At 32.1% G+C, this 12,725-nt stretch overlaps 1 protein-coding gene across 1 annotated transcript; it reads left to right on the top strand.

Annotated features, from left to right (window-relative positions):
• Window positions 1-8,699: 8,699 nt before the first annotated feature.
• Window positions 8,700-11,241, top strand: LOC108205320 (probable WRKY transcription factor 31). Its single transcript, XM_017375241.2, has 5 exons — window positions 8,700-9,243; window positions 9,352-9,450; window positions 9,542-9,706; window positions 9,810-10,289; window positions 10,371-11,241. The coding sequence occupies exons 1-5, from the start codon at window positions 8,902-8,904 to the stop codon at window positions 10,986-10,988; spliced, it is 1,704 nt and encodes a 567-aa protein (XP_017230730.1). The 5' UTR covers window positions 8,700-8,901; the 3' UTR covers window positions 10,989-11,241.
• The last annotated feature ends 1,484 nt before the right edge of the window (window positions 11,242-12,725 follow it).

The following is a 12,725-nucleotide window of genomic DNA, read 5'->3' as shown; positions in this document are numbered from 1 at the left end:
AAAATTATACAGTATCTAGACATTATTCTACAATAGAATTATATGATCATAAATTCAGGTACTATAAAACTAAATTTGAAAATCAAAATTTTTATCTGAAATTTGAGTGCTAAATTATATATATCGATTCTTCAATAAACTCGCATTATATATATATTATATAATATTAATCTAAAATTTATTATAAGTATTGCTCTAAAATTTATTCTTTCAATATTGTCAATTTCATCAGCTAATTTCTCAAATAATTAATGGTGTACTCATTTTAACATTTCTCATCCAGATCTGAACGCTCGACTAGTGTGGATGTTCTTTCATCAATACTTACACAAGTAGAGCTTTTTACAGCTGGGAAAGAAGGAAAAATCAAAGAACTGATAGGCGATATTGAAATGAACGATACGCGTCATAACAGTGTCTTGGATGTATTTGTCAACGTTCTTTCAAATTCGTGGGTGGAAAAGGATGGTTTTGTCGGTCTTAAAATAGGTGTTGAAAGTAGCAGAAACTTGTTTGAATGACTCAGAAGGTAACTACATGCATAAGAGCATCTCCAATAAGAGCATCTCCAATAGTCTCTTAAAGTGACTCTTAAAATCAAAAATAAAGAGGATAATAAAAAATAGAGCTCCAATAGGCTCTTAGTGGCTCTTAAAAACACTAGGAGCACCTTCTCTCTCCTCTCTTTTAAGAGCCACTACATGGCTCTTAACTTGTTTTTTGTAATATAATATTCACTCTCACCCATGTGACTTTGCACTTTTATCATGGTGGAGTTCAAATAATAATAAAATATAATGTTAGGAGTGAGTATAGAGAGCATTATTGGAGTTTAAGCTCCTAATAACGTACTAACTTCCTAAGAGCTTAATATTTTATATTATATGTATGAGCCAACTAAGAGACTATTGGAGATGCTCTAACCTCTTAAAGTGGCTCTTAAAACCAAAAGTAAAGAGGATAAGAGAAAATAGAGCTCCAATAGGCTCCTAATGGCTCTTAAAAATACTAAGAGGCCCTTCTCTCTCCTCTCTTTTAGGAGTCACTGCAAGGCTCTTAACTTGTTTTTTGTAATATAATATTCACTATCACCCATGTGACTTTGTACTTTTATCATAGTGGAGTTCAAATAATAATAAAATATAATGTTAAGAGTGAGTATAAAGAGCATTATTGGAGTTCAAACTCCTAACAATGTACTAACTTACTAGGAGCTTAATATTTTATATTATACATAGGAGCCAACTAAGAGACTATTGGAGATGCTCTAAGGCTAAATAGTTAGTAGAAATCGGTAGAAAATATAATAAAGTTTGTTTGACTGAAGAACAAAGACCATCTAAAAAGTTGCCTTTTCTGTAGGTGTTACGATCAACCAGCCAAACACTCCATGAAAATTTGCATGAATCGTGTGAAAATACACGGGAGAGATAGTAAAACCTCAGGCCGCACGGTGGCTAGCTCTACCTTAACTTTCTCCTATGTTTGAAATTTGTGTAATGACACGGAGAAAAGATGCTGGGATGTTTGCATAAATTTGAAAAAGTATGTTTTTTGTTTAAAATAAAGAAGTAGATTAAGATTGAAAAATAAATTAAAATTTATAAGTGGTTAAACTGTTTAGAAAAGAAACAAGTCCTCAAACAAAAATTAGCATTGTCAACTCTTTTAAGTGTACTTGGCTTTTAACACATACGAGTCAAGTAGAAAATGTTCGAAAAAAAAGGGGAAGTCGTCTTGCCTAAACAGGTCAAGTAGAAACCGTTCGGAAAAAGCCGGAAATCGTCTTGCCTAAACAGACACGTAGATGCATGTCCATATATTCATTAATTACTCTTCTACTCCCTCCAATCCAATTTAGATAAGTCTTTTGCTCATTTCACACATATTAAGGCGTATTAAATGACTTTTCTTTTCCATCTCTACTCATATTTATCGTGTTGATTTTCTATAATATTAGCTAGATGATACATTAGAAATGATAAATAAAAAAAAGTAAAAATGAAAAGAGAGAGACTCAACTATTTTGAGATAAAAAAATTTCATAAAAAGATCATCTAATTTGAATGGAAGGAGTATAATACAAAGCAAATCATATCAAAATATGATAAATGGATTATGGAGTTGCTTGATTTTTATAGTTATTTGGTTGTCCCCAACAATTATATTTTAATTTATAATACATGCTCTATATATTTATATTAGTCTCAATAGTTTTTCTTTTTTTGAAATCTTATATCAGTCTCAATAGTTAAAATATTTCAACACCATAATTTCATTTTATAAGAAATTTGCATTCTTAATTTATAATACTCTCTCCGTCTCAATTTATAGGTCCATTTTGGAAAAAAAAATTGTCCCAAAACATTTGTCCCTCTCTTCTTTCAATACAAATTTATCTGCATATTAATTGTGACTTTTTTGAAACTCAACATTATTTTTATTTCTCAATGCACTAAATCCCTATATGTATTGTGATTTTTTTGAAACCCAACTATATTCTCACTTATCAATTTACTAATTAATGATACATGAGATAAATTCTATCTAACCAACTTTTTTCTTAATATGCGTGTTTATTCCAAAATAGACCTATAAATTGAGACGGAGGGAGTATAACACAAATCTTTAAAAAGCATAAACCGTTTGTTATTAATATTAATAGATTATAAATATCCGTTAAGAAAGTGCAGAATTCAAACTCGATCCTCAACACAGCTAATATTGCAATATTTCTCTTAAACTAACACTGTCTTTCTGTATACATAATATATTATTCCCAATTTAAAATTGTCTAGAATTTTGGTGATAACAAATGATGAATATAAACAAGAAAAACGGAGGAGTACAAAAATACATAGGAGTATTAAACTCTCAATTTTGACGACTACCCGGGAGACTTTCACAAACTACCATAAGTTCAATCACGTGCCGTACATTATTCGTTTCAAGTTAAATTTGCAAGAAAGTAAGGCACGAAATTAGTTGGGAAAATTCATTGCATTTCAAGGTTCGCTAGTTGCTATTGCCACTAGTATGTGTTTGAAATTGTTGCACTCGGAGCCAATCTAACATAAATACTTACATACCGGACTAATCTAAGTTTCGAGGTTATGTCGAGGACACGTTGTCTTTATTTTAAAGTCGACATATATCTCTAGTCAACTCTTTGTCTTTAAACTTCAAGTTGTGTGACTTGAATTGATCTATTGATTGGTTCATTTCATTTGAAAATACCGCCTTAATATTTGACATTATTCACACTTGTCATTTTCAGCACGTCTCTAAGCAATACAATATTTTGTGACCAAGTATTTTCCTCAAACAAATTATTTTCTAAGAGCTCTTAGAATAATTTATCTTTAGCACGTTACCGTTACTTGGCAACTTCTAAAAAGTTGAATAAAATTTCCTTAATGACCTAAAACAACATAAATACTACAGTAGAAGACTATGAGCAAGTCCAATAAATAAATTATATCATGTTCTTAGATTATAATTTAAAATATTTTATAAGAAAAATTGATCTAACAATATATTGGTGATGTCTTATATTATTAGAATAATTTTTGAAAGCTCATCTTATAAGACACTTTTTTTCTTACTCTATCTTCTATTTTATAATTAATTATGATACTCACTCTCTTTTTTTCTATTTTATATTACACTTTAATTAAAAAAAGAAATTTTTCAATAATAATTATCAATATAAAGTGATGGTGACTCTTTTTTTTTTCTCTATTTCATATTATACTTCAATAAAAAAAAGAAAATTTTAATGATAAATATCAATATAAAGTGATGATAAGTCACATTGTTAGAATTGAAGTTAGTTGAATATGTTCTGAATTACCAGAACATAATTTTTTAAATTATATTTAAATCTTGAGTCAGGAATCTAAGTTTATTTAATAAATCTTATATTTTCAAAAGTAATTATTAAAGTATTTTCATACACACGTATTATTGAACTTTACTCATCTCCATTGAATGTCCGTAATTAAAATATTTGATCTCAAATTTCTAACTAATGTGATAAAATATTCATAAAATATCTGTTATTTGATAAGAAATGCAAGAATCAAACTGATTATAACATACATAAATTTTATTTTCTTTCTGTCAAGAATTAATATGAATAATTTGTACTATTAAACAAGGATTTTAGTACTACAATGAATAATTTATACAGTACTACTAAACCAGGATTTCAGTACTACAATCGAAAAGATGTGTACTGCTTGACTGTTTCGTAGTATGTACTTTAGTATGAACCCCCTAATACGATACTAAAGAATATTCTTTCAAGTCAACTTTCTTTCGCTTAATCAAGTTAAATTAATATAGATCTAAGTATTAACTTATATAATTGATCCAAAAGTCTTAATTGACATCGTATTCATATGATATTTCATTATTATAATATTACACCTTCACCTTCGTCTAACTTAGCTGAAAAGATAACATATTTTTTTAATTTTGACACAATTAAGATAGATAAATTATTGAGATGTTCGAAATCTAAGTTCCTACGTAATATGACTTTGATTTAACGCAGCGAATAACGGTGTTATAATAATAACAAGGTTGGCGCCCTGGCGGATTATCAACACGTTGCATCCCCGTTCTAATAAAGAAGAAAACACATGTTAGTCTACCTTAATTATATACGATACTCGTTCCTGTTTTATGTTATTTTTTACATAAATTTTAAAATAATTTACACGTATATATTTCAAAATAGTTTTTTTTTAAAAAAATATTTCTGAATAAAAATATAAGATACATAAATAATAAATAATTGTTTGAAATATTCGGTCAAATTTAATACTTTGCGGTGCATAAAAAAATATTATATTAACAAAAAAATGGAGGAAATAGGGTAATTCAAAGCTGCCAAAGTTTATGTTGTGTGAAACTTCGTTTTTCTCCCCGAGAGTAGAGATGGATCAAATAGCGAACAAAAGGGATAGCAGCAAAATGAGACCAAATGGGGCCATTAACAAGAAGATATATACAAAGAAATGTCGCTTATCGTGGACGTAGACTCGCCGATTAAATGGCTCCACCAAGGAAAATACTACTACAAACACTTGACCAAACAATCTCACTTTTCATTATCGAACATGGAACCTCAGTACCTCACACACACACAGAGTCGAATTTAGCTCGTTTTCAATAGTACATGTACCTTCTACATATAACTTGTTTTTTATTCGTTATATCTTAAATAGGATATGAGTTTAGAAGGAAAAAATATATATTTAAATGTTTAACTGTTATTTTTATATTTTTGATATATAGGTTCCAGGCCAACAATAAATGTACATAATTATTATTTTTCAATATTAAATGATTCATAACATTATTATCATATAAATCTCAAATTAATAACATCAATTTTATTGATATAAAATATTATAATAATGAATCACTAAGAAAATATTTTTAGATTCCAAGACCTGATTAGAAACATGACATGAGAAATGGAGTACTTTACCATATAAATTATTACAAATTCATAAAATTGATTAACGACTTTTTTTTTTGACAAAATTAACGACTTTTCAAATCTACAAAAATCTAAAATACATGACTTAGTTCATATCGTTCAAACGGCTTTTTAAAGTTATTGTTTTCTTAAGTTTTAAGAAAAATTTAGCTAGGATAAGTTTTAAGACAAATTCGTCATCCACTGAAGCGAATACGAGTATACGACGAATAGCTGAAAATATGTGAAAGGAGCAAATTAATTACCAAACAAATAAAGTTAATATCAATATCCATGGAAAACGAAAACCTCCTAATATAATTACTGATCTTTTTGTCTAATAATTTATATTTGTGTAGATGCTTTTAATAATCCAAAATCTGCTTAGCTTGCTATATACTTGTATATATGTGAAATGAGGTATATATCAAGTCCTTCCTGACAGCTGCAAGCGCCGAAAGGTCATACTCACCCAGCTGCAATTTACATATTTTACGATACAAATGTCGAATTGTATGACATGAGACTTTTTAAACTTTGGTCTTGAGAGTCTGCAGAGAACAGTGTAATTAGTATTAATCGGAAATGATAATTTACAAAAAAAAAAAAAAAGGTTAAGAATAGAGATAATTAGTTAAGTCTCGATTTGTTATTTCACATGATAGAGTTCAGCTTACAGTAACACGCGCTATAATAAATACCAGAGTAAATAATTGCAAGACAATTGTAAACGATTTTGTTAGAATTTGAATCATGCTCTTTGGAATCAAAGGTAAAACCCTAAAGTGGACAAGAAGTGACTGGAAATGAATCAACTACCCATAAATGTCTCGAACAACATCATTGTTGTAGATTATGAACAAAACATGTCTTTTTCCATGTAAGCTGCTTTTGAAATGGAAATCTAGCTATATGCAAGGTAATTTTTTCTTTTGTTTATAGTTCACTTTTGTTGTGGTTCAAATTGTGTGGACCGGAAGGATTGCTTGATTAATTCCAAAGTCCAACCGCTTACTCCTCTTTTCTTGGAATATTAATAAGTCACGTTAAGTCAGAAAAAATCTCTGACAGTGTTTTTGAAAGGTTCCCTTAATATATAATAAATAATTCAAATTCTAAATAATAGAGATCCTGCATTGATTGACAACTCCAACAATGATCCCTATTTGTCTTTCTTATTGTTATAATATTAAATTCAAATTCTTTTAACAAAAAGATAACAAAAAAAATGTGTGGGAAAGTGTGCAAAAAGTGAGAGTTGAATATAAGGGGCCGTTTGGGCAAGCTTAAAAAAAGTGATTCCGTACTTAAAGTAAAGAAATGGATTAGAAGTGAGAAGTTAATAAGTTAATAAAGTGTTTGGAAAATAAGCAGAAGTTCTGAGACAGAAGCTAGCATTCTCAGTTTTTTAAAAGTGCTTCGACTTCTTTAAATAAACGGGTCAAGAAAAGCAGAAGTCAGAAGCAGCTCCGGCTTCTGCTAAACAAACATGCACTTAATCATTAAAAATGAAATGAGGAATGGGAATGGAAATTGGATCTTAATATTTAGGGAACGTAGAGACTCCGCTGGAGTGAATTTTTGTGCATATTCCTTATAATAATAACTTAGGATTTCATATAACTAGTCTGCTGGAGATGCTCTAAGTAATGTTAAATCATAAGTTCAACCAAACGAGTTCATAGAAATTAGAATTTTGTTTCTAGATTCCGAATCTAAGGAAATATACAATATCACCTTAAATGATAATTTGTAATAGATTATTATTAATTATTAAGAATAAATAATTTATATACCTAACAAGTTGTAAATATGAAAAAATATCTAGATATATAAATTAAATATTATTTTTTCGTTTATATATAATTCGTCATTTATAGATAATAAATAATTCTCTTAAATTAAGACAAATAACCAGAATATCAAAACTCAAAAGTTGGTGAAATTTTCTTTTTGATTGTTCCCCGATAGGAAAGAATAGCAACAAATAAATATATATTTACTCGTATTCAATAAAATCAAATTATTATATATATATATATATATATTGTCCTATTATATATATAAATCAATCAATGATTATTATTATTAGCTATATAGTGATCTATAATTATGAAAAAAATGAGAAAAAGGTTTAAACACAAGAAAAGAATAATAAAAAACGTAGAAATAAAATTAGATGAAAGGCTTGGGGTGAAAAGGTATGTCCAGGTGCAGTGGTCCCTGTGGTTGCGGAAAAGGCAGTCAATACAATCAAGCAGATCCCAGACGTAATTACTACAATAATCTTTCTACATAAGTGGGCCCATAATAGTCACCACGTCACCGCCTAGCCGTCAAATTCGTTGACTTTAAAATCTTCTTTCCTTGAATTTCATTTTCTCACGTGGAACGCGCCGCACCGCTCGGGGACAAAAAGTATATAAAAATCGGGGTGATAAAATGGTTAATATTAATTTATTTGTTACAGCTATTTCCTTTAAAATCGAGTTTTATTTTATTTGTGCCATAATTTTTTTACTTTCCGCAATACTAAATTATGTGCTTATGGTTTATGATAAATTTTAAATAACACACTTTATATCTAAAAAAAACTATGCAAGTTAAACTAGTCATACTCCATTGACATGTATTCTAAAACTTCTATAAAATATAATTTTATAATTTAATTAAAAATAATTTATTTCTTGAATAAAAATAAAACATAAATTTATTCAAAAAAAATATAATTTATTAAATTATTTTTATAAAAATTTTAGAATATATGCCGAGTCCTACCTAAATATGTACAACCCAATATTATCGAGAGATCCTAATTTTTATTAACGAAAAGAATAGGATAACATTACTCTTTAAAATGTCAGAAAATTAATATGGCTGATATGTGTTTAAATAAAGTATTGATTTAATCTTGAATTTGTGATCCAACGGCATTATGAATGTTAGTTAAAGGAACCCTTGACTACGTGTAGATGAAAGTTTAATTTCAGAGTACTTTTAGTAATGATACTTAATTATGTGTAAACTAAACATAATTTCAGTTTTACACTTTAATCTAACTCTCTTATGTGACCACCCTTCCCTATTTGTCTTGCACGAAATCTCCTAATCTAGGGAGACCCTAATCTCGTTGCCGTCAGTCACCACCACTGACGCACCACCTTACGTATCTTTATCAAAACTCCCCCTTTTTCAACTCTCACATACCATACACGTCAATATACACACACTCTTTGTCTTAGTCTTAAGTCTTCTCTTCCTTCTCCTCATCTTCTTTTTATATCCCTTCCCATTGCACCTCTCCAAGACTTCAACCTTCAAAACCTCCCTCTCCCCCATCTCTCCCAAATCTCTCCCTCTCTCTCTCCCAAATCTCTCTCTCTCTCTCCTCTTTTTGGTTTTGATATTTTATGGACAGAGGATGGGGACTTACCTTGGATAATTGCGATCAGTCAGCTGGATTTTTCTTGAACAACAACAAGCCGTCGTCAGCTGGATTTTGTTTGACTCCGAGAAGACCTAATATTTCTGTCAACATGTTTTCGATGAATAACACCGGGAAGGACTCTCCGGCTTCTTCACCTTCCGGTGATAACCGAAAGGCGGTTCCGGGAGAACTGGATTTCTTCGCTAGCAAGCCAACTAACTATGATCATCATGATAACAGTGTTAATTATCCTGTTATGAACAGCAGCAGTATTGTTGTGAAGCAGGAGAAATCACACGGTGAAGCCAGTCAAATGGATGTAAATGTAAGTCTTACAAATAATTATTTAATTTTTTTAGTCGGCCCCATCTGATTCCGTCACTGCAGTTTCACGAGGTGAAATTTATTGTATTTTCTTTCCATCTAAAAACAGACAGGGTTGCATCTTCTAACTGCTAACGCTGGAAGTGATCAATCAATGGTGGATGATGGGGTGTCGTCAAATGTGGTAGATAAGCGAGCTAAAAATGAGGTAATAAACTTGTTCTCCAGCTTCGATTAAATATAATTTTGATAAAATTTAATTAGTGAGTGTGTCTAATTATTTGTTTATGTTTGATCAGTTAGTACAAATACAATCTGAGCTTGAACGGATGAACATTGAAAATCAAAGGTTGAGAGGGATGCTTAGTCAAGTTACCAATAATTATGCTGCACTTCAGATGCATCTTGCCACAATTATGGAACAACAAAATGCACGAGCTGGAAGAACACAAGAACATGACCAGGTAGACTTCAATTTTCATTATATATATAAAAAAAAAAGAAGAATAGTTATTATCTTGTAGTTGGTAATTTTATACTTATTTATTTTAAAAAATAAATGTTCAGATTGCCGAAGAGAAATTAGAAGAGAAAACGGATGATCGGAGTGGTGATCAAGGACAAATAGTACCAAGACAATTTCTTGATTTGGGACCGAGCAATCAAGCTCATTCTTCGTCTGAAGAAAGAACGCAATCCGAATCGGGGATTAATAATGTTGAATTGTCACACAATGGGAATAGAATCAACTCTATGGGTAAAAGATTAGGCAGAGATGATAGTCCGGAATCAGAAAGCTGGAATCCGAATAAAACTCCTAAATTGGCTGCTGCTGCTGCTTCGAATTCTAATTCCAAGGCTATTGAACAAGCTACGGAAGCTACAATGAGAAAAGCTCGTGTATCGGTTCGAGCTCGATCGGAAGCTCCGATGATTACTGATGGATGCCAATGGCGCAAGTATGGTCAGAAAATGGCTAAAGGAAATCCTTGCCCACGAGCCTATTATCGTTGCACCATGGCTGTTGGTTGCCCCGTTCGCAAACAGGTCTGTTACTCTGAACTCTAACATGAAACGTTGAACTCTATATCACTTTGTGGACTAATTTGAAATTTTAATATTTAACAGGTTCAAAGATGTGCCGAGGATAGAACAATCCTGATAACAACCTATGAAGGCACACACAACCATCCCCTTCCTCCAGCTGCCATGGCGATGGCCTCGACGACCTCTGCTGCCGCGAACATGCTCCTATCTGGCTCCATGTCAAGCGCAGACGGAATCCTAAACCCAAACATCCTAGCCAGAGCAATTCTCCCCGTATCATCCTCAAGCATGGCAACAATCTCAGCCTCAGCCCCATTCCCCACTGTCACACTAGACCTGACTCACTCTCCAAACCCTCTCCAATACCAAAGACCCCCCTCCCAATTCCAGCTCCCATTCCAGGCTCCCCAAAGCTTCGTAGGCCTCCCCCCAACTCCGCAAATATACGGCCACCCGATCCACAACCAATCCAAATTCTCAGGCCTGCATGTTTCGTCTCAGGACATGGAATCAAGCCAGGCTCATCAGGCGCCACCGCAGTTTCACCAGGCGCAGCCACAGACCTCATTCGCTGACACCCTCAGCGCCGCCACGGCTGCCATCACTGCTGACCCCAACTTCACCGCGGCACTAGCGGCCGCGATCTCGTCCATCATGGGTGGCAATTCTAGTCATCAGAACAACAACAACAATCAATAATAACAGGATTTTTCTAGGGGAGTCATGCACAGCTAGTACATACTACATCATGTCTGTACTTAAAATTTTCTTTCATTTGTATCAAAATTACTCATACTTATCTGTTAATTATCATCCTTTTTTTCCTTCTTAAGGTTGTGTACTTGTAACATTTTGTTGTTTCCATGTGTACCAAGAGAATACACGTTCATATGTAGAAAAACATAGAACTCCATAGTTCTTTTATTTATTTATGAATTCGAATTATTAGCTCCGTTAAATTTTAAATTAATTTTTTTTTGTTGTTCCAATCTCCTTGCAAATGACTCCATTTCTTTGGGTCAGAGCTGGATTTGTCTAGAAACGACGTGAGAAGAAATGGATAGATATCTTAAGGAGGAAGAGAAGAAAAAATAAAAAATCAAAATAAAAAAGTATATTTCGTGGTTATAAAGTCATAGTCGTCTGACTCTAAGAAGAAGTAGTCAACAACTACGGCCAAAGTCGCCAGTGCATTAACTCATTCTGCTTTGACACGTAACTGTGTTGATGTATACGGTATATCTATCTCTAACACATACTACATGCGGAGAGATTATTTTAGTCGATAAGGTTGGCTCCAAGAGTAGACCAAAGGAGACTTCAAGGCAACTTCTTTTGATTCCTTATTTGACGAAATCAAGTTTACTATTCACACACAAAGATATTATTGTTGTTGTTCAGACTGGACTTGTTCATTTATTGCAAAATGGAAATAAATCTACAGAACCAAAAGTCTGATAAACACATGCAGAGGTAATAAATTTCAACCAGACCACGTTACAATATCGAATAATATTAAAAATTAAATAATTTTTTTTTGAATAAAATGAGTAGTTGGCGGTGTGACTAAACAAGGAGTTGGTGAGAGGAATAATTAATACAGATTGGACAAGCGAGATACGTAATTGACTAGAGTGGTGCCAATTTAGTCATCGGATTACTGGCGTTCCAGTCGTGCACTGCATGTGTTTATAAAATTACTCGCACTGTATTCAGAACATGTGACTCTACGTGGACGTAGGGCCTTGCCGTCGCCGACAACCGTACTCACCGTACATCATAACATATTTACACGTAAATCATACGGTAACATATTTACACGGGTTTAGAAAAAATAAACAGAGGTTGGTTTTCATCTCGGGTCCAGAATAACTACATTCTTAAACATTTCCGCAACCTGCTTTCCACGATAAAATGATAAGGGTCTTTCTAGTGTGTGCCCATGGGCACACACTAACAACTACTTTTTGGTGAGGTGGGGGATTTTTACTGGTCATGCTTTTTGTGCATTTGCAGGGGGTCATGATTATTAATGAGTCTTAACCAATAGAAATCCTCCACCTACTTAAAAAGTGGTTGTTAGTGTGTGCCCATGGGCACACACTAGAAAATCCGAAATGATAATTGATAAATATGATTAATAAGTTAACGATTCTCTCGGTAAATTTGAACTTCGTCAAAATATTTAGGAAATTTAATATAAAGACACTGAGCATCACAGAGACGACTCTAAATTTCTTAATTAATTGAAATATAACAAATGTCCTGAGCCTCTATTTAAATAGGACAAAGAGACCCTGTTTTTCATTCTTTTCGAAATGGGATGATTTTTTTATAATAAAAAATTATGTTTGTGCTACTCTCTACTTGGTACATAACTTAACGGGCATTTTAAAGAGTCAGTTTCAGGTCATTCATTTTAAAGAATTAGTTTCG

This window comes from Daucus carota, chromosome 1, assembly GCF_001625215.2.
Source record: "Daucus carota subsp. sativus chromosome 1, DH1 v3.0, whole genome shotgun sequence".
NCBI classification, from domain to species: domain Eukaryota; kingdom Viridiplantae; phylum Streptophyta; class Magnoliopsida; order Apiales; family Apiaceae; genus Daucus; species Daucus carota.
Note: the sequence above shows the minus strand (reverse complement) of the source record. Positions and strands in the feature narration are given on the sequence as shown.